The sequence below is a fragment of the Ranitomeya variabilis genome, chromosome 5, assembly GCF_051348905.1.
Source record: "Ranitomeya variabilis isolate aRanVar5 chromosome 5, aRanVar5.hap1, whole genome shotgun sequence".
Taxonomy (NCBI): domain Eukaryota; kingdom Metazoa; phylum Chordata; class Amphibia; order Anura; family Dendrobatidae; genus Ranitomeya; species Ranitomeya variabilis.
Window position 1 is genome coordinate 246,304,445 of NC_135236.1, and position 25,504 is coordinate 246,329,948.

A 25,504-nucleotide genomic window follows, 5' to 3' on the forward strand; every position below is an offset into this window, starting at 1 on the left:
CAATTAACTAATTGAACACATATAACTTACTCATGTAAACATTATCATCATTTTCTTTCGTCAAACATTATTGCTATCTGTCTTAAAGCAATATCATCATTTACGTGCAACAAATGAACATCCCCTTTAAGAGAGGACCAAGTCTTCTATGAGGTAGCGTGTCTTCTCAAGCTACCAGTCCATACTCAGCAAAGGTTCCAGTGTGGTATCTTCACAAAGAGTCCTTCTTTAAGTAAAACCAGTAGGGAGCGCCTTTAATAAGGTGCAAACTATGTACAAGAAGTTCGGATCATGCACTGTTCATGATTTCAGCAGTTCTTTTCAACCAGAAACTTGTGCAAAACTTTGGAAAAACAAACAAAAACAAACCATAGGGATCCCAGGTCAACAGAAAGGATCCCCTTAAGAGTTAACCCTGGACGTGTTTTAGCAGCAACATAAAAGAACAGTAAATATTTACATGTATTGCAGTATACGGGAACATCTACGCAAACCACCCAGGAGGCAGCACCGGCGGAGGCAACCCCTTTGGGTATTGCGAACCGCCTGGTACTGCATAAGGGGGTCTGTCGTCCCATCTGGGGGTCTGCGTACCCACAGTCTTCAGCTCTGCAGCAGCACGGGTACCACCCTCCGAGAGAGGTGCCTCCTTGGCTACGAGGGTGGTGGAGGTGACGATGCTGCAGGTCGTGGTCTTGACCATAGTGCACGTGGGGGTGTCTTCAGTGGTCCTGGCCACGACCACAGGCTGACCGCAGGGGGACACTTTGGCTACAGGAGTCAGCTTTACTGGCACCCTAATCGGAGGCATCGCAGGGGTTGGCTCCTTGTAGACATTCAGGGCAAACCACCCCTTCTCCCCAAAGTGCCTGGTGTACGATACTTTATCCCCCGGATAGAGATCCCGGCCTGGGTGGCCCTCCCTGAGGTGCGACTCAACATCCCTCCGGTTCACAAACACCTCCGCATACAGACCCGGTTCTTTGATAAAGCCCCAGCCCCCACGGAGCTTAAAGGTGGTAATGACGCCCTGCCTGCGCAGGGCCTGGTGAGCAGTGGGGTCCTTGCGGGCCCGGTCCTTGACCACCAAGTCTTTCCGGTGGTAGGCCTCCAGCCCCGCCTGGTACTTTTTGTCTTGTTCCTTCCACTGCTGCTCTAGCTGGGCCTGATATTCTCCCCAGCTTAGGGCCTGCACCATCTCTCCCTCCTGGGTCTCCACCCCGGGGAACCCCATAAGATTGGATCCGGGGTTCACCCAGCGGCACACTGTGCGCTCCGCGTGGACCTCACACAACAGCGGAGTAGGGGTGATTGGGGCCCGCATGCGGTGTTCCATGCCCGTGGCTTCCTCCCATGGTAGCAGGCGCTGTAGTCTATGGGTTCCCGGGAGAGGTGGTGCTGCTACGGGACCCACCAGCAAACCTTCGGCCAGCGGGATGGGGTCGGCGGACTCACCAGCCGATGCAGATTCCTCCTGCGGCGGGGTCAGCGAAGTTCTCAGCGGCTGCTCCGGTAACGGTGCAGGATCTGGCGCCTGCGGACCTTCTTCCGGCGCTGCCTGGTGTGGAGCCTGGGCCTTCATGTTCAGCTGAAGGAGCTGGTCGATCAGGCTCTCCATCTCGTCCCGCAGAAGTTCGGGGTTATCCACGGAGGACGGGCTGCTATGCTCATCCGGGTAGCTGGGGGAGACTTCCACTTCAACCCCACTGTCGGGTTCGGAGCTGCTGGCCATAGCGTCCTCCACGTGGGTCACTTCCTGGTCTGTTTCCCGCTCTCTCCTCCGTGGGCGGCGTCGTTTTCTCGGTCTCCGCCCTCCATTGAGGATTAGGAGGCGGATCTCTGCGGCTGACGGACACGTCCTCACAGTGCAGAAATATTTAGACTGGGCGGCCATTGTTGTTCGCGCTCTCCAGCTTGCCTACGCCCACTCCACGCCCCTCTTCTCTTCCTGCGCTCTCCTCAGCACTGTAATGGCGGCGGATTTTGGCAGTAAATGGCACAGCGCAGTCTTTACAATAAAGTACAGTAAATCACAGTTCCAAGGCACACATGACCTGATTCTTCAGGCTTAAGTAGATCCTGTTCGTGACGCCAAGTTGTAACCGCCGCAGGGCCGAGGGGTACCCGGTACCGGGCCTATGAGCCTCTGCTCTGGGGTTGTCACGGTGGCTAGGCCCCGGTCCGTGACCCTGCCGTGGGGCGTACAGTGAATAATAGATATGGATGATGGTGGTGTTGCTGTAGTAGTGAGGCTGTAGTGGTGCGGTGCAGTAAATAACGAGGACACCAGGTTGCAGTCTCTTTACCTCCTTACTGAAGATCTCTGGGTCCTCAGTCCAGAACACGGTTCACCAGGCTGCGCAAGTCCGGCCGGTCCAATGGCACCTCCAGAGTTCTCTTCACAGGTGGAAATCGGTGCCTTCCTTCTAGCGCTAGGTGTTGTGGTCCTTCCCTGCTGTGCTTACGGAAAGTCCCCCACAACTGTTGTGTCTGTTTCTTAAGTTCCCTCACAACTCGATTAGATGATGTTCTGCTAATCCTCCGTCCCTCCCTGATGTTCTGGTTGGAACGGCACCCGTTTGACGGGTAGGCTCGGAGCTCTTCCGGGACCCTAGAGTCGCCCCTCTCCACAGCTTGCCCCCCAAGACTGCATAGGTGATTTAAGGTTAGACAGCCCGCCTTAAACTGACTGTCCTGCCGCTGTTTGGAGTATTGCTTGAAGCTGAATGTTATGATACTCCCTCGGCGTTCCGGCCACCGGTAGTGTGCCTCAGTAGGATGTTGCTTCGGTCTTACAGCACGACTCCTACTGGTATTTCTCCTTTGCGTGATCTCGTTTCTCACTCAGCACAATCTATCTCGCTTCTAATCCTTCCTTGGGCACCGCCGCTACCCGGAGCAGGCACGGTCCCGTTACGTTCGTTCAAGTTGCCAAGCCTCTGTCAGGATCCCACCCCTGACAGAGACCCTACTGTATCTTCCCCTACAACACCCTCTGCCACAAGGTGTTGCCTGGTTCCAACCCAGTCAGCTTTCTGATCTAACTTCCTGCCTGACCCCCAGTTTACCCACTATGGTGGGGAGTGGCCTAGTGAATAGAACCCTTAGCTCCCCCCGGAGGCCCGACTGTGAAATGTATTGGTGTCTGTGATACCTGATCAGATGAACTCCTTCCGTGCCATCAGACGCACCATAGCTCCCCATAGTGGCGGAGCCACAGTACTGCAACGACCAGGACTCTGGGGCGCTGCACTTACTCTATAATATTACTCTTAATAATTTGGATTTTTTTTTTAACTTTTTATTCCTAGGTTAAGATGTTAACTCAAACCAAATGTCAAAATTTCTGTTTTTCCCTCTATCAATGCTCCCACCTTCTTCATAAGGCAACATGTAAGTGGAAGCTGTAGATAGTGGTGGGCCTCTTTATACTCCTTTTTAGGCACCATCTGTGTCCCTTTCAAAGCAGTCCGCACACTCTCTCTCTGCGTGCTTGGTTCAGCCTTCTTACTCAGTCACCTTCTTGGTGGCAATGCTCTGCTGTTGCTTGTATAGTAATCTTGAGGACTCCTTTAGCCTACACACAATAGTGCTTGAGTTTGAGGGAAAATCTCCTCACCATTTATGCAGTGGCAATCTTCTTCACTGACAGTCAACAGCATAAAGACTCTTTCTGGTGTGACTATCTTCTCTTTCTTTGTGGATTGCTAATCTTCACCTTCCAGGCAGATGTACACTTTACTTACAGAAATAAGCCACTTTTCTCATCTTTGCGGTGGCTGTCCTGCAGGGCTCTCTTTCATTGGTAGTACTCATAAAAGATAAACTGGTCTCCCTCTTATCGAGACAAGTCACTCACTAGCCACAAAAGGCATTCATAATTAATGATGACAGTTCAATCCTCACTCGTAATAAATTCCACCTCAGACCTCGGTATGACAATTGAACCAGGGAACCAGTCACATGATACTTGCTGTTGAAATACTTTCTCTGACATGAGCTAGCAATCATTCCTAGTTTGAAGATCCGGCTACATCCCATAGCCTGAGATATGACTAGTCTGTTGCTGTCCCCAAAAGGCCTTTTCCACATTATTTACAAGTCTCTCACTATGGAAAAGACCAATCAATCACCTGCAGGAGAGCTGCGAGTAGCCGGTTGGGGGCAGTACTGGACTAGTCACATTTCTGGCTATAGCACCCGAAGTGTTTCAGAGAAAACCAAAGTATTTCAGAGGAAAATACAGTGGGGTAAATAAATATTTGATCCCTTTCTGATAGGAACAGTCTATAATTTTAAAGGTAGGGTAATTACAACATTGAGAGATAGAATATCAAAAATAAAATCCAGAAAATCACATTGCATAAATTATATACATTTATTTGCATTTTGCAGTGAGAAATAAGTATTTGATCCATCCAGCAAAAAAGACTTAATGCTTGGTGGCAAAACCCTTGTTGGCAAGGACAACAGTCACACTTTTTTGTAGTTGATGATGAGATTTGCGCAAATGTCAGGAGGAATTTTGGTCCACTCCTCTGTGCAGGTCATCTCTACATCATTAAGATTTTGAGGCTGTCGCTTGTTACTCCATAAATGTTCTATGGGATTAAGGTCTGGAGACTGGCTAGGCCACTACATGACCTTAATGTGCTTTTTTTTTAGCAACTCTTGTTGCCTTGGCTGTATGTTTTGGGTCATGTCTTGCTGGAAGATCCAGCCACGACCCATTTTTAATGTCCTAGCAGAAGGAAGGAGGTTGACACTCAGAATTTTATGGTACATGGCTCCATCCATTCTCCTATTGATGCGGTTTAGTAGTCCTGGGCCCTTAGCAGAGAAACACCCCAAAACATAATGTTTCCACCTCCGTGCTTGACAGTGGGAATGGTGTTCTTTGGGTCATAGGCATTTCTCTTCCTCCAAACACGGCGAGTTGAGCTAATGCCAAAGACCTCAATTTCTGTATCATCTGACCACAGCATCTTCCCCAATCACTCACGGAATCATCCAGTTGTTCATTGCTAAACTTCAGACGGGCCTGCACATGTGCCTTCTTGAGCTGGGGAACCTTGCAGGCACTGCAGGATTTTAAACCTTTACGGTGTAATGTGTTACCAATTTTTTTCTTGGTGACTGTGGTCCCAGCTGCCTTAAGCTCATTAACAAGTTCCCCCCATGTAGTTTTAGGCTGATTTCTCACCTTCCTCATGATTAAGGATACCCTACAAGGTAAGATTTTGCATGGTGCCCCAGATCAATTTCGATTGACTGTCATTTTGTATTTTTTCCATTTTCTTACTACTGCACCAACAATTGTCTCCTTCTCACCCAGCGTCTAACATATGGTTTTGCAGTCCATTCCAGCTTTGTGCAGGTCTATGATCTTGTCCCTGACATCCTTAGAAAGCTCTTTGGTCTTGCCCATGTTGTAGAGGTTAGAGTCTGACTGCTTAATTGTGTCTGTGGACAGGAGTCTTTTATAAAAGTAAACTATATAAGACGGCTGTCTTTAATGCAGGTAATGGGTTAATTAGGAGTGTATAACTGGTATGTAGGAGCCAGAACTCTTAATGGTTGGTAGGGGATCAAACACTTATTTCTCACTGCAAAATGCAAATAAATTTGTATAATTTATACAATGTGATTTTCTGGATTTTATTTTTGATATTCTATCTCTCAATGTTAAAATTAACCTACCCTTAAAATTATAGATTGTTCATATTTTTGTCAGTGGGCAAACTTACAAAATCAGCAAGGGATCAAATACACTGCTCAAAAAAATAAAGAGAACACTTAAACAACAGAATATAACTCAAAATAAATCAAACTTCTGTGAAATCAAACTGTCCACTTAGGAAGCAACACTGTTTGACAATCAATTTCACATGCTGTTGTGCAAATGGAATAGACAACAGATGGAAGTTATTGGCAATTATCAAGAAACACTCAATAAAGGAGTGTTTCTGCAGGTGGGGACCACAGACCACATCTCAGTACCAATGCTTTCTGACTGATGTTTTGGTCACTTTTGAATGTTGGTTGTGGTTTCACACTTGTGGTAGCATGAGATGGACTCTACAACCCACACAAGTGACTCAGGTAGTGCAGCTCATCCAGGATGGCACATTAATGCAAGCTGTGGCAAGAAGGTTTGAAGTGTCTTTCAGCGTATTGTCCAGAGGCTGGAGGCGCTACCAGGAGACAGGCCAGTACACCAGGAGACGTGGAGGGGGCCATAGGAAGGCAACAATTCAGCAGCAGCACCGCTATCTCAGCCTTTGTGCAAGGAGGAACATGATGAGCGCTGCCAGAGCCCTGCAAAAGGACCTCCAGCAGGCCTCAAATGTGCATGTGTTTGCACAAACGGTTAGAAACTGACTCCATGAGGATGGTCTGAGTGCCAGACGTCCACAGATGGGGCTGTGCTCACAGCTCAACACCGTGCAGGACGCTTGGCATTTGCCACAGAACAGCAGGATTGGCAAATTCACCACTGGCACCCTGTGCTCTTCACAGATGAAAGCAGGTTCACACTGGAGCACATGTGACAGACCAGTTTGACAGTGAGTCAGTAATGGTGTGGGGTGGCATTTCTTTGGAGGGCCACACAGCCCTCCATGTGCTCACCAGAGGTAACCTGACTGCCATTAGGTACTGAGATGAGATCCTCAGACCCCTTGTGAGACCATATGTTGGTGTGGTTGGCCCTGGGTTCCTCCTAATGCAGGACAATGCCAGATCTCATGTGGCTGGAGTGTGTCAGCAGTTCCTGCAAGATGAAGGCATTGAAGCTATGGACTGGTCCATCAACTCCCCAGACCTGAATCCAATTGAACATATCTGGGACATCATGTCTCGCACCATCCACCAACGTCACTTTGCACCACAGACTGTCCAAGAGTTGGCAGATGCTTTAGTTCAAATCTGGGAGGAGATCCCTCAGGAGACCGTCCGCCGCCTCATGAGGAGCATGCCCAAGCATGGGAAAGGAGATCATACAGGCACATGGAGGCCATACACACACTACTGAGCATAATTTCCTTGTTTTGAGGCATTTCCGCTGAAGTTGGATCAGCCTGTAATTTGATTTAACACTTTGATTTTGAGTATCGTTCCAAATCCATGCCTCCGTGAGATATTAATTTTTATTTAAATTGATAATTTTGATGTTTTATTGTTCTGAATGCTTTCCACTATGTAGTGAATAAAGATTTACAGCTGGAATATTTCATTCAGTGAAATCTAGGATGTGGTATTTTAGTGTTCCCTTATTTTTTTGAGCAGTGTACTTATTTCCCCCACTGTATGTCTGGCTGCAATTATGCAGCAGGCCTTTATTTATGTTGCCCATGGTTGGGGCAGCATGACTAACGTGACAGTTTTTTTTAAGTTGGCTGCAACAGAGGCAATGATAAGCTTTAGCAATCAACAAAGGATAAATCAGTACTGGACAATTAAGTACATAACAGAGCGGTTTTAGTTGCATAAGTCATCAATAAATCCTAGAAAGGGACAATTCATAGAAACGTTATTTGGATCAAGTTTAAGGAATAACCTTATAAAGGCATACTTATATGAGAGTTAAGGCTCATACCCATCAGCATGAATTAAATTGGTCTAATGTTGTTCCTGAAAAGTCGGACGAGTACTGTACATATACATATGTATATATATATAGTACAGACCAAAAGTTTCGACTCACCTTCTCATTTAAAGATTTTTCTGTATTTTCATGACTATGAAAATTGTACATTCATGCTGAAGGCATCAAAACTATGAATTAACACTTGTGGAATTATATACTTAACAAAAAAGTGTGAAACAACTGAAAATATGTCTTATATTCTAGGTTCTTCAAAGTAGCCACCTTTTGCTTTGATGACTGCTTTGCACACTCTTGGCATTCTCTTGATGAGTTTCAGGAGGTAGTCCTGGCAGTGATGCTCTCTGCAGGTCTCTGTGCTGGGGGCGGCGGCTCCTCTTTGTGCAGTGTGGGGGCTCTGTGCCGGGGGGCGGCGGCTCTTTGTGCAGCGTCAGGGCTCCGCCGGCATTTCCTCAAATATATATATGTATACAAAAAAGGTTGAAGTCTATCGTGCCAAAGCATGTCTAATATGAAATACAGGAAATATGAATAGCAAAATGGCTTTTGAACATTAGGAAAATATTTGAGAGATGCTTTGGCATTTCCTCAAAGCCCGGAGGCCCCGGCAGCTCCATTTCTGCGATGCGGTCGCCTTCGGGAAAATTGGCTGCTGAGGGCGGAGCATGCCCAGATTCAGATCTCGCCCCGAGATCTCGGGAGACAAGATCTGAACCTGAGCATGCACTGCCCTTGGCGGCCATTTTCCCAGAGGCCACTGCATCGCAAAAATGGAGCTGCCGGGGCCTCCGGGCTTTGAGGAAATGCCAGAGGAGCCTCAACACTGCACAAAGAGCCACCGCCACCTCCCAGCACAGAGCCTCCACGCTGCTGAAAAAGGACCCCTATTCATGATAACCAGCCTTGCTAAAGCTGACAGATGAAGGTTGCAGCCCCCAGCTGTCAGTTTTGACTGGCTGGTTATAAAAATTCAGGGGAACCCATGTTGTTTTTTTTCATTTATTTATTTATAGCATTGGTGGCGAGTGATGAATACTCCTCTCAGCCACCACCTGCTCTCACTGGTATTAGTGGCAGCAGGTGAAGGCTGATGGGAATATGTATCTCATCAGCCACCATCTGCTCTCACCGTTCTCATTTGAATATAATGCTCCTCATTCTTCCCTGCTCATGTTGATCGCCGCCAGAGCAGGGGAGAATGAGAGCAATTTTCAGCACCTGGCACCAGGACGTGTAAAACCAGCCTAAATTACACTACTGATTTTGGAATAAAAATACTGATGAAATACTAATGCAAGAATACTGATGTGTGAATGAGGCCCAAGGCTGCACAAGTGTAGAAAAAGGACCTGTAATATCTATCTATCTATCTATCTATCTATCTATCTATCTATCTATCTATCTATCTATCTATCTATCTATATATACAGTCATGGCCAAAAGTATTGACACCCCTGCAATTCTGTCAGATAATACTCAGTTTCTTCCTGAAAATGATTGCAAACACAAATTCTTTGGTATTATTACCTTCATTTAATTTGTCTTAAATGAAAAAACACAAAAAGAATTGTCCTAAAGCCAAATTGGATATAATTCCACACCAAACATAAAAAAGGGGTGGACAAAAGTATTGGCACCGTTTGAAAAATCATGTGATGCTTCTCTAATTTGCGTAATTAACAGCACCTGTAACTTACCTGTGGCACCTAACAGGTGTTGGCAATAACTAAATCACACTTGCAGCCAGTTGACATGGATTAAAGTTGACTCAACCTCTGTCCTGTGTCCTTGTGTGTACCACATTGAGCATGGAGAAAAGAAAGAAGACCAAAGAACTGTCTGAGGACTTGAGAAACCACATTGTGAGGAAGCATGAGCAATCTCAAGGCTACAAGTCCATCTCCAAAGACCTGAATGTTCCTGTGTCTACTGTGTGCAGTGTCATCAAGAAGTTTAAAGCCCTTGGCACTGTGGCTAACCTCCCTAGATGTGGACGGAAAAGAAAAATTGACAAGAGATTTCAATGCAAGATTGTGCGGATGTTGGATAAAGAACCTCGACTAACATCCAAACAAGTTCAAGCTGCCCTGCAGTCCGAGGGTACAACAGTGTCAACCCGTACTATCCGTCGACATCTGAATGAAAAGGCATTGTATGGTAGAGGACCCAGGAAGACCCCACTTCTTACCCCGAGACATAAAAAAGCCAGGCTGGAGTTTGCCAAAACTTACCTGAAAAAGCCTAAAACGTTTTGGAAGAATGTTCTCTGGTCAGATGAGACAAAAGTAGAGCTTTTTGGGCAAAGGCATCAACATAGAGTTTACAGGAGAAATAAAGAGGCATTCAAAGAAAAGAACACGGTCCCTACAGTCAAACATGGCGGAGGTTCCCTGATGTTTTGGGGTTGCTTTACTGCCTCTGGCACTGGACTGCTTGACTGTGAACATGGCATTATGAAGTCTGAAGACTACCAACAAATTTTGCAGCATAATGTAGGACCCAGTGTGAGAAAGCTGCGTCTCCCTCAGAGGTCATGGGTCTTCCAGCAGGACAATGACCCAAAACACACTTCAAAAAACACTAGAAAATGGTTTGAGAGAAAGCACTGGAGACTTCTAAGGTGGCCAGCAATGAGTCCAGACCTGAATCCCATAGAACACCTGTGGAGAGATCTAAAAATGGCAGTTTGGAGAAGGCACCCTTCAAATATCAGGGACCTGGAGCACTTTGCCAAAGAAGAATGGTCTAAAATTCCAGCAGAGCATTGTAAGAAACTCATTGATGGTTACCGGAAACGGTTGGTCGCAGTTATTTTGGCTAAAGGTTGTGCAACCAAGTATTAGGCTGAGGGTGCTAATACTTTTGTCTGGCCCATTTTTGGAGTTTTGTGTGAAATGATCAATGTTTTGCTTTTTGCTTCATTCTCTTTTGTGTTTTTTAATTTAAGACAAATTAAATGAAGATAATAATACCGAAGAATTTGTGTTTGCAATCATTTTCAGGAAGAAACTGAGTATTATCTGACAGAATTGCAGGGGTGTCAATACTTTTGGCCATGACTGTATATATATATATATATATATATATATATATATATATATATATATATATATATATATATATATATATATATATCAGTGAGTGCTTCAAAATCATGTTTCCAACAGTTTGGCAAAATAGTGATAAAGTGGTCACTCCATTTAAATGCAAAATAGTTCTTCACTAGAACCAAGACAGAATCTTAAGATGAACTTATATTACAGGGACTCGGTTTGAACAGTCATTCTATGTTGACGAAGTCCTGCCACTCAGTGTTTCATGGCGGGACCAATCATTTACATACACCTTCCCACCTTCTTTTTGTCCCTCTATCTCCACCTCCTCTTCATTGTTTGACAGCTCTGGCTTCTCAGGGCCAGAGAAAGTTGGAGATAGATGGAAAACAAGCAGGTGGGAAGGTGTATGTAAATGACTGGCACAACCATGAAGCACCGAGCACCTGTACTTTTTTCAGCAGTCATTCTGTGATGACAGGGTTCCTTTAAGAGTGGTGGTGAAGTTTCTCCAATGTTTTCACATTTTAAATCAAAATAAGGTCAAATATTGTCAGGTCTTACCTTTATGAACCAGTTGTATCTGCCTATTGCACATTCATTCTTAGAGTAGTTTAAAAAGCACACATTGCCTTCTGTTGCTCCATAGACTTCCATTATTCTAGTTTTACCAAAACGATCATTGAACTCTTTCAGAACCTCAGGTCTCACACCATTGCCCACAGCAAACCGCACACAGTGATCCTTGTCATTGTCTTTCTAGAAAAATGAGAATGATGACTTAATGATAAAATAATGGATGTTGCTACCAAATGTTTTACATTCATACAAATTCAAACAATTAAAACACAAATGCAAATATTAAAAAAGATGGCTATGTAGAATGTAAGAAATTAAAAAGTATTAGGCTACATTCCAATATTGCATATTATCGAAAAAATTCAAGCAACCCATTTTACTTAATGGATGCAGAAATGCTGCAGAAAATCTGAAACATTGAAAACTCCCCAAAACCTGGGAATGTAACCTTACAGAAACAGCTTTTAACGTACTTAGCCAGGCTTTACCCACCTTAGGAGTGTTACATAGATATCGAAGTATCTCCCCAATATATTGGAATGCTGTTACATTGTATTTTCTGCAATCATCCCAGAACTGAGTGGCTGAAAATTTTTTTCTTAGGGCACATGTAGCTCCTATGTTAAAAAAAGGGATCAATGCACTTTTATGTAGTAAGACAATTATTGTATAGGTATAGTATCAGCACTAGTAATAATAATAATAATTTTTATTTATGTAGCGCCAACATATTCCGCAGCGCTTTACAAATTATAGAGGGGACTTGTACAGACAATAGACATTACAGCATAACAGAAATCACAGTTCAAAATAGATACCAGGAGGAATGAGGGCCCTGCTCGCAAGTTTACAAACTATGAGGAAAAGGGGAGACACGAGAGGTGGATGGTAACAATTGCTTTAGTTATTTGGACCAGCCATAGTGTAAGGCTCGGGTGTTCATGTAAAGCTGCATGAACCAGTTAACTGCCTAAGTATGTAGCAGTACAGACACAGAGGCTATTAACTGCATGAAATGTATGAGAAAATGATGCGAGGAACCCGATTGTTTTTTTTTTTTTTTTTTTAATAGGCGACACAGGGATAGTTAGGTTAATGCATTGAGGCAGTAGGCCAATCTGAACAAATGAGTTTTTAGGGCACGCTTAAAACTGTGGGGATTGGGGATTAATCGTATTAACCTAGGTAGTGCATTCCAAAGAATCGGCGCAGCATGTGTAAAGTCTTGGAGACGGGAGTGGGAGGTTCTGATTATTGAGGATGCTAACCTGAGGTCATTAGCGGAGCAGAGGGCACGGGTAGGGTGGTAGACTGAGACCAGAGAGGAGGTGTTGGGTGGTGCTGAGCCATGGAGTGCTTTGTGGATGAGGGTAGTAGTTTTGTACTGGATTCTGGAGTGGATGCGTAGCCAGTGTAATGACTGGCACAAGGTAGAGGCATCGGTGTAACGGTTGGTGAGGAATATGATCCTGGCTGCAGCATTCAGGACAGATTGGAGTGGGGAGAGTTTGGTAAGAGGGAGGCCGATTAGTAGAGAGTTACAATAGTCCAGACGAGAATGAATAAGTGAAACAGTAAGAGTTTTTGCAGAGTCGAAAGTAAGAAAAGGGCGAATTCTAGAAATGTTTTTGAGATGCAGATAAGAGCGAGCCAGTGATAGGATGTGGGGGGGTGAATGAAAGCTTGGAATCAAGGATGACCCCAAGGCAGCAGGCATGTTGCTTTGGAGTAATGGTGGAACCGCACACGGAGATGGCATTGTCAGGCAAAGGTAGGTTAGTAGAGGGAGAGAACACAAGGAGTTCAGTTTTTGACAGGTTCAGTTTCAGATAGAGGGAGGACATGATGTTAGAGACAGCGGTAAGACAATCACTGGTGTTTTCTAAAAAGGTCAGCGTGATAACAGGAGAAGAGGTGTATAATTGGGTGTTGTCAGCATAGAGATGGTACTGGAAACCAAATCTACTAATTGTTTGTCCAATAGGGGCAGTGTGCAAAGAGAAGAGGAGGGGGCCTAGGACTGATCCTTGAGGAACCCCAACAGTAAGGGGAAGGTGAGAGGAGGAGGAACCAGCAAAACATACAGTGTTGTGAACTCTGTGTTCAGGCTCCCTCTTGTGGTCACTGGTGGTATGGTGTGACTTTTGCTTTGGGCTCCCCCTGGTGGCTTTGCCTGTTATCCTGCTGGTCTCTGGCTATCAGCTGGTTCGTTATCCTCTGGGAGGTTCCTATATAGCTCTGTTTTACTTCCACTTGTTGCCGGCTGTCGATGTAATCAGTGCTACTCAGATTCCTTCTGACTACCTTGCTCCCAGTCCATCCAGGATAAGCTAAGTTTTGTTTGCTCATTTTTTGATCAGCAGTGTTTATCATGTTTTCTGTTCCAGCTTGCTAAAATGTAATTCCCTCGCTTGCTGGTTGCTCTAGTGGGCTGAGTTTCTCTAGTGGCTGAGGATCACAAATAGATCAGCAAGTGATTAAACTAAGGACGAGCTCTAGGGAGATGGTAACTGGACTGATCGCAAATCTGAACCTATCCAAAACAACTAGAGGTAGCCGGTGAACGTGCCTAAAAAATTCCTAGACGTCTCGAGCCAGCCTGAGGAACTAGCTACCCCTAAAGAGAAAGAAAGACCTTGCTTGCCTCCAGAGAAATAATCCCCAAAGATATAGAAGCCCCCAACAAATATTAACGGTGAAGTAAGAAGAAGGCACATACATAGGGATGAAATCAGATTCAGCAAAAGAGGCCCACTAGTACTAGAAAGCAGAAAATAGAGCAGGGGTCTATGCGATCAATAAAAAACCCTTACAAAATATCCATCCTGAGATTTCAAGAACCCACACACCAACTAACGGTGTGTGGGGAGAAACTCAGCCCACTAGAGCAACCAGCAAGCGAGGGAATTACATTTTAGCAAGCTGGAACAGAAAACATGATAAACACTGCTGATCAAAAAATGAGCAAACAAAACTTAGCTTATCCTGGATGGACTGGGAGCAAGGTAGTCAGAAGGAATCTGAGTAGCACTGATTACATTGACAGCCGGCAACAAGTGGAAGTAAAACAGAGCTATATAGGAACCTCCCAGAGGATAACGAACCAGCTGATAGCCAGAGACCAGCAGGATAACAGGCAAAGCCACCAGGGGGAGCCCAAAGCAAAAGTCACACCATACCACCAGTAACCACAAGAGGGAGCCTGAACACAGAGTTCACAACAATACAGTAAAGGAGCGGTCAGAGAGATAGGAGGAGAACCAGGAGAGAACGGTGTCCTTGAGGCCGATGGAGCGGAGCATAGTGAGGAGGAGCTGATGATCCACAGTATTGAATGCTGAGGAGAGATCCAAGAGAATTAGCATGGAGTAGTGACCCTTAGATTTAGCTGTTAGTAGGTCATTAGATACTTTAGTGAGGGCAGTTTCAGTACAGTGTAAAGAGCGGAAGCCAGATTGAAGAGGGTCGAGAAGAGAGTTATCTGAGAGATAGCGGGTAAGAAGGGAGTGGACCAGGCGTTCCAGGAGTTTGGAGATGAAGGGAAGGTTAGAGACAGGTCTATAATTAGCAGCACAGTTTTGGTCAAGGGATGATGGTCTTTTAAGTAATGGATGTATGATGGCATGCTTAAATGAGGAGGGAAAAATATCAGAAGTGAGAGAAAGGTTGAAAATTTTTGCTAGGTGAGAGGTGACAGCCGGGGAAAGGGACTGAAGGAGATGTGACGGAATGGGGTCACTGGTGCAAGTGGTCGGGCAAGAAGATGCAAGGAGCCTGATTACTTCTTCTGTAACTGGTTCAAAGTCAGAGAGTGAACTAGATGCAGTGGGGGAGGGAGGACAGGGCATGGTATGAAGAGATTGAGAGATGATTTCCTGTCGAATGTGGTCAATTTTTTCTTTGAAGTAATTGGCCAGATCGTCAGCGCGGAGATCCATGGTTGAGGCCTGCTCTCTTGGGTTGAGTAGGGACTGGAAAGTGTCAAAGAGATGTTTAGGGTTATTTGACAGTGAGGTGATGAGGGTGTTGAAATAGGTTTGTTTGGAGAGGTGAAGGGCACAGTTGTATCTTTTTAGCATGAACTTATAATGGATGAAATCTTCGGGTAGATTAGATTTTCTCCACAGACGTTCGGCGCACCTGGAGCACCGCTGCAGGAAACGTGTTTGCAGCGTGTGCCACGGTTGTCACCGTCTGTGCTGAGTTGTTCTATGTATAGGAGGTGCAGCTTCATCCAGGGCACTTTGCAGGGTTTCATTGTAATGCTTCAGAACAGAATCAGGACATGAGATGGAGGAGATTGGGGCCAATGAGGACTGCAAGTTCTTCATAAGTTTCTGGGTGTTAATGGCCTGTATGTTTCTATAAGTGTGGAAAGTGGGGGTGACCTGAGCGGGATGGCAGTTCTTGATAGAGAATGAAAGAAGGTTGTGGTCAGAGAGCGGGAGAGGGGAGTTTGTGAAATTGTCCACTGAGCAAAGCCGGGAGAAGACCAAGTCAAGAGAGTTTCCATCTTAATGCGTTGGAGAGTTAGTATGCTGCGAAAGGCCAAAAGAGAAGGTTAGAGATAAAAGGTGAGAAGCAGATGGGGAGAGGGGAGAAGCAATGGGGATGTTGAAATCACCCATGATAAGGGTGGGGGTGTCACAGGAGAGAAAGTGTGGAAGCCAGGTGGCAAAGTGATCCAGGAACTGAGTAAGCACTAAAATATTCAAGAGCACGGTACTTGAATCAAGCAGGTCGGACACTTGGACAGGCTTAACTCAAGTAACGAGAGTAACAGAAGTCAATGGGAAACTGGAGCATTTTTCCAAGAATACCCTGATTTAAGGGCAGGAAAATCACTGAAATGGATGGAAACAGCATTAAAATGAAATAGAAACAGAATGGGGAAGGTTCCTGGATGCATCTCTGCCTCCAAAGTCACTGCAGGGAGCAATGTTGTTGGAGTATTACTCCACTTTTATGGACAGATAATAGAACATACAAAACCTAACATAAAATGTATTTTACAGAAAAAAAAGTTAGGAAACATTCTTTACTGTATAAAGACTTGTATATAAGGCAAAATAAAAAAAAAGAAAACAAAAACCTCTTCCATCTCCTGACATCAAGCCCAAGAGTTAGTAATGTAGAGGCGTCTATCAAACACCCTCATTACTAACCCAGTAAGTAATAAAGACACACAGAGAGAAAAGTCCTTTTTTCAACAAAACACTCCCTGACCGTCTTTTACCCATTCATTAATGTAAAAAAAATCAAAGTTATGCTCACCTGTCTGCTGATAATCCATAATGCTGATGCACTCAGCTTGGCAACCAGCTCATACTGAGCTGAGCAAGAGATCGTAGCTGCATGTGACCAGTGGTAACCTTAATGACATCACTGCCAGTCATACACAGGCGAGTTCTCACGCTCAGCTCAGTGTGAGCTGGTTGCCAGGCGCCAGGCTGAGAGGTAACATTTGTTTCGCTCAGCAATGCAACCAGATGTAGCAGAGTTGGTGATCATTATGGGACATCAGCATTATGGATTATCAGCGGACAGGTGAGTATAACTTTGAATTTTATTTTTTATACTAATAAATGGGTAAAAGAGGGATGGAGTGTATTGTTCAAATTCAGGACTTCGCTCTGTGTGTATTTCTTTACTTAAACTTACGGGTTTGGTAATGGAGGTGTCTTATAGATGCCTCTCCATTACTAACCCATTATCTTGATGTCAGTGAACATAAAACAGCTGACATCAACCCCAAAGCTATTACTCCACTTGCCACCACAACAGGGCAAATGGAAAGAGCGGAGGTTAAGCAACAGAACTGACGCATCTTCCCAGCCATTTTTGGGGCAGCTGAGGGCTGGTGTTTTTAATCTGTGACGGGGCAAATATCCATGGCCCCTTCCCAGCCTAATATCATACCACAGAAGATCTGTTTAGACTTTGCTGGTTATTGGGGGAGTCCCTTCATTTTATTAACCAGTAAAGGCTATGCAGAGAGCTGTAAGCTGATATTAATGGTCTGGGAACCTTTATGGGTATTGGTTCCTTCCCAGAATAATAACACCAGTACCCAGCTGTCTGCATTTCCTCAGCTGGTCAGTAAAAATATGGAGTACCCAACACCATTTTTTCCTTTTGTTAGCTAAATACATGTACAGTAAAATACACATGCAATGCACTAATTAACTCACTGACATCTTTATAACTATGCACAGGTGTCGGCTGATGAAGACTCTCATCAGCCTCGCCTGCTCTCATTGCTATCAGCAAGACCTTTGAGTATGATCATGAGTCAGTTATGAATCCATCGTAGGATTTTTAGTCCCATTTTTTCAATAAGGATAGTATATGATACTTTATCAAATGCTTTGCTGAAATCAAGATATATTATGTCTACCACATTCCCCTGATCCACCCAGTCAGTGATTAAATCAAAGAAGGAAATTAGGTTAGTCTGGCATGATTTGTTTGCTACAAATCCATGTTGGCTCTGGTTATTCTTATCCAAGTTCTTACATACAGTACATTGTTGTGAATTAGACTTTTTGGCTCCCTCTGGTGGTTACTAGTGATATGACTCTGGGATTTTCTTCCCTCAGTTTGCACCCACCTGGGTCGTTAGTCCAGGGGTGTTGCTATATAAACCTCATGGATCCTTAGTCCAGTGCCTGGCATCGTTGTAATCAGATCCTTTTTGTTTGCTCCTATCTGCTGGTCCTGGTTCATGCAAAATTAAGCTAAGTCTTGCTTCTTTGTTTTTTCAGTTATTTGCTTGCTCTCATTTTTGTCCAGCTTGTACTAAATGTGATTCCTGACCTTGCTGGAAGCTCTAGGGGGCTGGTGTTCTCCCCCCGGGCCGTTAGACGGTTCGGGGGTTCTTGAATTTCCAGCGTGGATATTTTTGATAGGGTTTTTGCTGACCATATAAGTTATCTTACTATATTCTGCTATTAGCTAGTGGGCCTCTCTTTGCTAAATACCTAGCTCATTCTTACGTTTGTCCTTTCCTCTTACCTCACCGTTATTATTTGTTGGGGGCTTGTATCCAACTTTTGGGGTCTTTATCTCTGGAGGCAAGAAAGGTCTTTCTTTTCCCTTCTAGGGTTAGTTAGTTCTCCGGCTGGCGCGAGACGTCTAGAATCAACGTAGGCACGTTCCCCGGCTGCTGTTAGTTGTGGTGCTAGGATTAGATATATGGTCAGCCCAGTTACCACTGCCCTATGGGCTGGTTTTTGTGTTTGCAGACTTGGTAACTATTTCTGAGACCCTCTGCCATTGGGGTCATAACAGTATGCCAGGCCAACATTGAATGTTTAATGCATTGCAGAAGTGGGATTATAAGAAAGGAAATTCTGAGTTTTTTTTTTTTTTTTTCCTCTCTTCCTCCCCTTTACCTTTGAGTGGCTTGTGCTTGCTGCAGACATGAATGTCCAGACCTTGATTACAAGTGTAGACCAGCTTGCTGCTCGTGTGCAGGGCATACAAGATTTTGTTACCAGTAGTCCTATGTCTGAACCTAAAATACCTATTCCTGAACTGTTTTCTGGAGACCGATTTAGGTTTAGGAATTTCAGGAATAATTGTAAATTGTTTCTTTCTCTGAGACCCCGTTCGTCTGGAGATTCAGCTCAGCAAGTTAAAATTGTTATCTCTTTTTTACGGGGCGACCCTCAGGATTGGGCTTTCTCGCTAGCGCCAGGAGATCCGGCATTGGCAAATATTGATGCGTTTTTTCTGGCGCTCGGATTGCTTTACGAGGAACCCAATCTTGAAGTTCAGGCAGAAAAAGCCTTGCTGGCTATTTCTCAGGGCCAGGATGAAGCTGAAGTGTATTGCCAAAAATTTCGGAAATGGTCCATGCTTACTCAGTGGAATGAGTGTGCTCTGGCCGCAAATTTCAGAAATGGCCTTTCTGAAGCCATTAAGAATGTGATGGTGGGTTTCCCCATTCCTACAAGTCTGAATGATTCCATGGCGCTGGCTATTCAAATTGACCGGCGTTTGCGGGAGCGCAAAACCGCTAATCCTCTGGTGGTGTTGTCTGAACAAACACCTGATTTAATGCAATGTGATAGAATTCAGACTAGAAATGAGCGGAAAAATCATAGACGTCAGAATGGGTTGTGTTTTTACTGTGGTGATTCTACACATGTTATATCAGCATGCTCTAAACGCCTAACAAGGGTTGTTAGTCCTGTCGCCATTGGTAATTTGCAACCTAAATTTATTTTGTCTGTGACTTTAATTTGCTCATTGTCTTCTTACCCTGTTATGGCGTTTGTGGATTCAGGTGCTGCCCTGAGTCTTATGGATCTGTAATTTGCCAAGCGCTGTGGTTTTGTTCTTGAACCGTTGGTAAATCCTATTCCTCTTAGAGGTATTGATGCTACGCCATTGGCGGAAAATAAACCGCAGTTTTGGACGCAGGTAACCATGTGCATGACTCCTGAACATTGGGAGGTGATTCGTTTTCTTGTTCTGCATAAAATGCATGATTTGGTCGTTTTGGGTCTGCCATGGTTACAGACCCACAATCCAGTCTTGGATTGGAAGGCAATGTCTGTGTCAAGTTGGGGTTGTCAGGGAATTCATGCTGATTCCCCGCCGGTGTCTATTGCTTCCTCTACTCCTTCGGAAGTTCCTGAGTATTTGTCTGATTATCAGGATGTATTCAGCGAGTCCAGATCCAGTGCTCTGCCTCCTCATAGGGACTGTGACTGCGCCATAGATTTGATTCCAGGTAGTAAATTTCCTAAGGGTAGATTATTTAATCTGTCTGTACCTGAGCATGCCGCAATGCGTTCGTATATCAAGGAGTCTCTGGAGAAGGGGCATATCCGTCCATCCTCTTCCCCTCTTGGTGCGGGATTCTTTTTTGTGGCCAAGAAGGACGGATCTTTGAGACCTTGTATTGACTATCGTCTTCTGAATAAAATCACTGTTAAATTTCAGTATCCTTTGCCTCTGTTGTCGGACTTGTTTGCCCGGATTAAAGGTGCCAAGTGGTTCACCAAGATAGATCTACGTGGAGCGTACAATCTTGTGCGCATTAAGCAAGGAGATGAATGGAAGACTGCATTTAATACGCCCGAAGGTCATTTTGAGTACTTGGTGATGCCTTTTGGGCTCTCTAATGCCCCCTCAGTGTTTCAGTCCTTTATGCATGATATTTTCCAGAAGTATCTGGATAAATTTATGATTGTTTATCTGGATGATATTCTGGTTTTCTCTGAAGATTGGGACTCACATGTGGAGCAGGTCAGGATGGTGTTTCAGGTTTTGCGTGAGAACGCGTTGTTTGTTAAGGGCTCAAAGTGTCTCTTTGGAGTACAGAAGGTTCCCTTTTTGGGGTTTATTTTTTCCCCTTCTGCTGTGGAGATGGACCCAGTCAAGGTCCGAGCTATTCATGATTGGACTCAACCCACGTCAGTTAAGAGTCTTCAGAAGTTCTTGGGTTTTGCTAACTTCTACCGTCGTTTTATCGCTAATTTTTCTAGCGTTGTTAAACCTTTGACGGATATGACCAAGAAAGGTTCTGATGTTGCTAACTGGGCTCCTGCAGCCGTGGAGGCGTTCCAAGAGTTGAAGCGCCAGTTTACTTCAGCGCCTGTTTTGTGCCAGCCTGATGTCTCACTTCCCTTTCAGGTCGAAGTGGATGCTTCGGAGATTGGGGCAGGGGCCGTGTTGTCACAGAGAGGCCCTGGTTGCTCGGTAATGAGACCATGTGTTTTCTTCTCTAGGAAGTTTTCGCCTGCTGAGCGGAATTATGATGTTGGCAATCGGGAGTTGCTGGCCATGAAGTGGGCATTTGAGGAGTGGCGTCATTGGCTCGAAGGTGCTAAGCATCGTGTGGTGGTCTTGACTGATCACAAAAATTTGATGTATCTCGAGTCTGCTAAACGCCTGAATCCTAGACAGGCCCGCTGGTCATTGTTTTTCTCTCGTTTTGACTTTGTGGTCTCGTATTTACCTGGTTTAAAGAATGTGAAGGCTGATGCTCTTTCAAGGAGCTTTGTGCCTGACTCTCCTGGAGTCACAGAACCTGTTGGTATTCTTAAAGAAGGAGTTATCTTGTCAGCCATTTCTCCTGATTTGCGACGCGTGTTGCAGAGATTTCAGGCTGGTAGACCTGACTCTTGTCCACCTGACAGACTGTTTGTTCCTGATAAGTGGACCAGCAGAGTCATTTCCGAGGTTCATTCCTCGGTGTTGGCAGGTCATCCGGGAATTTTTGGCACCAGAGATCTGGTGGCTAGGTCCTTTTCGTGGCCTTCCTTGTCACGGGATGTGCAGTCATTTGTGCAGTCCTGTGGGACTTGTGCTCGAGCTAAGCCTTGCTGTTCTCATGCCAGCGGGTTGCTCTTGCCCTTGCCTGTCCCGAAGAGGCCTTGGACACACATTTCCATGGATTTCATTTCTGATCTCCCGGTGTCTCAGGGCATGTCTGTCATCTGGGTGGTATGTGATCGCTTTTCTAAAATGGTCCATTTGGTGCCTTTGCCTAAGCTGCCTTCCTCTTCCGATCTGGTTCCTGTGTTCTTTCAGAATGTGGTTCGTTTACACGGCATTCCTGAGAATATTGTGTCTGACAGAGGATCCCAGTTTGTTTCCAGGTTCTGGCGATCCTTTTGTGCTAGGATGGGCATTGATTTGTCGTTCTCGTCTGCCTTTCATCCTCAGACTAATGGACAAACGGAGCGAACTAATCAGACTCTGGAGGCTTATTTGAGGTGTTTTGTTTCGGCAGATCAGGATGATTGGGTGACCTTCTTGCCGTTGGCTGAGTTTGCCCTTAATAATCGGGCTAGTTCCGCTACTCTGGTTTCGCCATTTTTCTGCAACTCTGGTTTCCATCCTCGTTTTTCCTCGGGACATGTGGAACCTTCTGACTGTCCTGGGGTGGATTCTGTGGTGGATAGGTTGCAGCAGATCTGGAATCATGTGGTGGACAACTTGAAGTTGTCACAGGAGAAGGCTCAGCGTTTTGCCAACCGCCGCCGCGGTGTGGGTCCCCGACTTCGTGTTGGGGATTTGGTATGGCTGTCTTCTCGATTTGTTCCTATGAAGGTCTCCTCTCCTAAATTTAAGCCTCGCTTCATCGGTCCTTACAAGATATTGGAAATCCTTAATCCAGTTTCCTTTCGCTTGGATCTTCCGGTGTCGTTTGCCATTCACAACGTGTTCCATAGGTCTTTGTTGCGGCGCTACGTTGTGCCTGTGGTTCCTTCTGTTGAGCCTCCTGCTCCGGTGTTGGTTGAGGGCGAGTTGGAGTACGTGGTGGAGAAGATCTTGGATTCTCGTCTCTCCAGATGGAGGCTTCAGTATCTGGTCAAGTGGAAGGGCTATGGTCAGGAGGATAATTCCTGGGTGGTTGCCTCTGATCTGCATGCGGCCGATTTAGTTCGTGCTTTTCACGCTGCTCATCCTGATCGCCCTGGTGGTCGTAGTGAGGGTTTGGTGACCCCTCCTTAAGGGGGGGGTACTGTTGTGAATTAGACTTTTTGGCTCCCTCTGGTGGTTACTAGTGATATGACTCTGGGATTTTCTTCCCTCAGTTTGCACCCACCTGGGTCGTTAGTCCAGGGGTGTTGCTATATAAACCTCATGGATCCTTAGTCCAGTGCCTGGCATCGTTGTAATCAGATCCTTTTTGTTTGCTCCTATCTGCTGGTCCTGGTTCATGCAAAATTAAGCTAAGTCTTGCTTCTTTGTTTTTTCAGTTATTTGCTTGCTCTCATTTTTGTCCAGCTTGTACTAAATGTGATTCCTGACCTTGCTGGAAGCTCTAGGGGGCTGGTGTTCTCCCCCCGGGCCGTTAGACGGTTCGGGGGTTCTTGAATTTCCAGCGTGGATATTTTTGATAGGGTTTTTGCTGACCATATAAGTTATCTTACTATATTCTGCTATTAGCTAGTGGGCCTCTCTTTGCTAAATACCTAGCTCTTTCTTACGTTTGTCTTTTCCTCTTACCTCACCATTATTATTTGTTGGGGGCTTGTATCCAACTTTTGGGGTCTTTATCTCTGGAGGCAAGAAAGGTCTTTCTTTTCCCTTCTAGGGTTAGTTAGTTCTCCGGCTGGCGCGAGACGTCTAGAATCAACGTAGGCACGTTCCCCGGCTGCTGTTAGTTGTGGTGCTAGGATTAGATATATGGTCAGCCCAGTTACCACTGCCCTATGAGCTGGTTTTTGTGTTTGCAGACTTGGTAACTATTTCTGAGACCCTCTGCCATTGGGGTCATAACAGTACATGCTGTTTAATAATTTGTTTAAAGATCTTTCTTGGTACTGAAGTAAGGCTCACTGGCCTGTAATTTCCTGGCTCCATCTTCTTAACTTTTTTGAAGATAGTGACAACATTTGTTGACTTAACATAACTTGTTGGCAACTGTGTCTCATCATCATCCTCATCATCTCCCTCTTGAGACACTAATTGCCATTCCCCACTGTTGTCGTCTTTTGAATTTGGCTGCTCAAATATTTGGGCATCACTCCACACATTCTTCTCATGTCCCTCTTGATACGTGCAGGCCTAGAGGCCAGAATCAATAAATGGAAATTTAAAGAGTCCTCGGAGTGTCTGAGTGTGGGATCATTTGTCTCCTGGGACTCGCCATGGTGGGAGGAAGAGGGATCAGGGTAAGGATTTTGTGGTCCAGAGTCTTGGTTAGTGAGATTGGACTGTGTGGAAGACAGGGTGGTATTGGGAAACATACTGGAAGCATTATCTGCAACTGATTACCTGTTTACACTGTTCTGGCTTCAAAAGTGGTCTCCCGTGCTCCCATGTACCTATGGCCTATGGAGCTTCTGAGATCAGTTGCCGGCTGGGCTTTAAACCCCTGCTACGATTGAGGGACCTGTCATCTGGATTTCACAAACTTTCTTAAAAATTGTTGGTCCTGGATACATGGATGTTGGTTGTGTTAGTTGTTGTCTAGAGGAGCTTGGACTGTGACTACAGACAATACTGACTGGAGATAAGAAATCTGTGGGCCAACCAAAAGTTGGGAGGCAGTATCGCCTGATACAGGGGCAGTGGGACTATTGGCCCTGGGAAGGGAATCTTGTGGACTGGGGAAATTGTATTTTGGCCATCTACCTGGATTTGTTGTAAAATCATGGACATAGGGAATAAAAAAAATAGTTGCATCGTTAACCTGCCTAGGTGATTATTACAATTCACAACCTCAGATCTTCACAGCAATATTAAACCCCACCTATACATATCTAATCCAAAACTATCCCTTTACTGAATGTAGGTAAAGGTGGATTTACTAGAGAAAGGAAACTATGTAGCCCTGAAAAGGATTATTCTTTTAATGCTGCTACAGTGGTATACAAGTACTGCCATAGCAATATTAAACTCTCCCTGCTGTAACAACTGTCCCTGAACTGCTTCCTGTGGACAGTGTGCCGAGCATTGCATCATCAGGTCTTATATAAGACCTGATGACGTATTGCTGCTGGCCAATCACAGTAATGCTAGTTGCAAACATGTCTACAGCATTAGCATGTATGGTGGGCAATCCTTGCATGTTTATTAGCTGTCTAATAGGCTTGAAACATGCAGGGAAGTAAGATAGCAAACTCGATCAAATAATGACTGTACTCGAGTACTCGATCGAGTATCGAAAAGTGGTGAGCATGCTCGCTCATCACTAATGATCACATATATTGGAAAATTAACTTTGCTTAGGAGGACTGGTAAAACTTTTCTCATTCATTCAAATGCATTCCATGGTACCACGTTAAAAGACCATGACCACTTTTCCACTTTTTGGTGTACTTCTCATTACAGAATAAAGGCGGTAGAGGTAGCCAGAGTCAAAAAACAGCAGTGTTTCCATTTTGGGATTCCATACATTTTTGCAAACCCTAGATGCATGAATGAGCTGTTAGCAACTGAGTGATCATACAAAATGACCAGGGACTATACTTATTTATTTTGCATTGGTTGTAAGTAAAACAGCGTTGTTCAGAAATACAAAACTAAATAACTTTATTGTATAACTCAATGGGCCCAATTCATCAAAGCTTTTACACATAAACTTTGAAAAAAGATGCATACAGTGGTGTACGCCAGTCATCCGGCGCTCCCATGTCATGAATAGACTCTTCATGACTCAGGAGCATCTGACTCCAGCACATCTCATCACAGTATCAGTTTTGATGAATTAGGTTCCATATCTGTCATAGTTGAGGGACATCAGCATCCCAAATTAAAAATCAATCTAGCAGTAGTCAATTATAACAAACTCACTACA

At 44.9% G+C, this 25,504-nt stretch overlaps 1 protein-coding gene across 3 annotated transcripts in view; it reads right to left on the reverse strand.

Moving 5' to 3' along the window:
- The window catches only part of LOC143775621 (long-chain fatty acid transport protein 2-like), a 255,858-nt gene that overhangs the window by 79,441 nt on the left and 150,913 nt on the right, over window positions 1-25,504 (reverse strand). For all 3 annotated transcript variants that reach the window (XM_077263967.1, XM_077263968.1, XM_077263966.1), the window contains 2 exons: window positions 11,731-11,855; window positions 11,224-11,418 (listed from right to left, as the gene is read on the reverse strand). In XM_077263967.1, coding sequence (XP_077120082.1) covers window positions 11,224-11,418; window positions 11,731-11,855 — 320 coding nt within the window. The remainder of the gene's footprint in view (window positions 1-11,223; window positions 11,419-11,730; window positions 11,856-25,504) is intronic.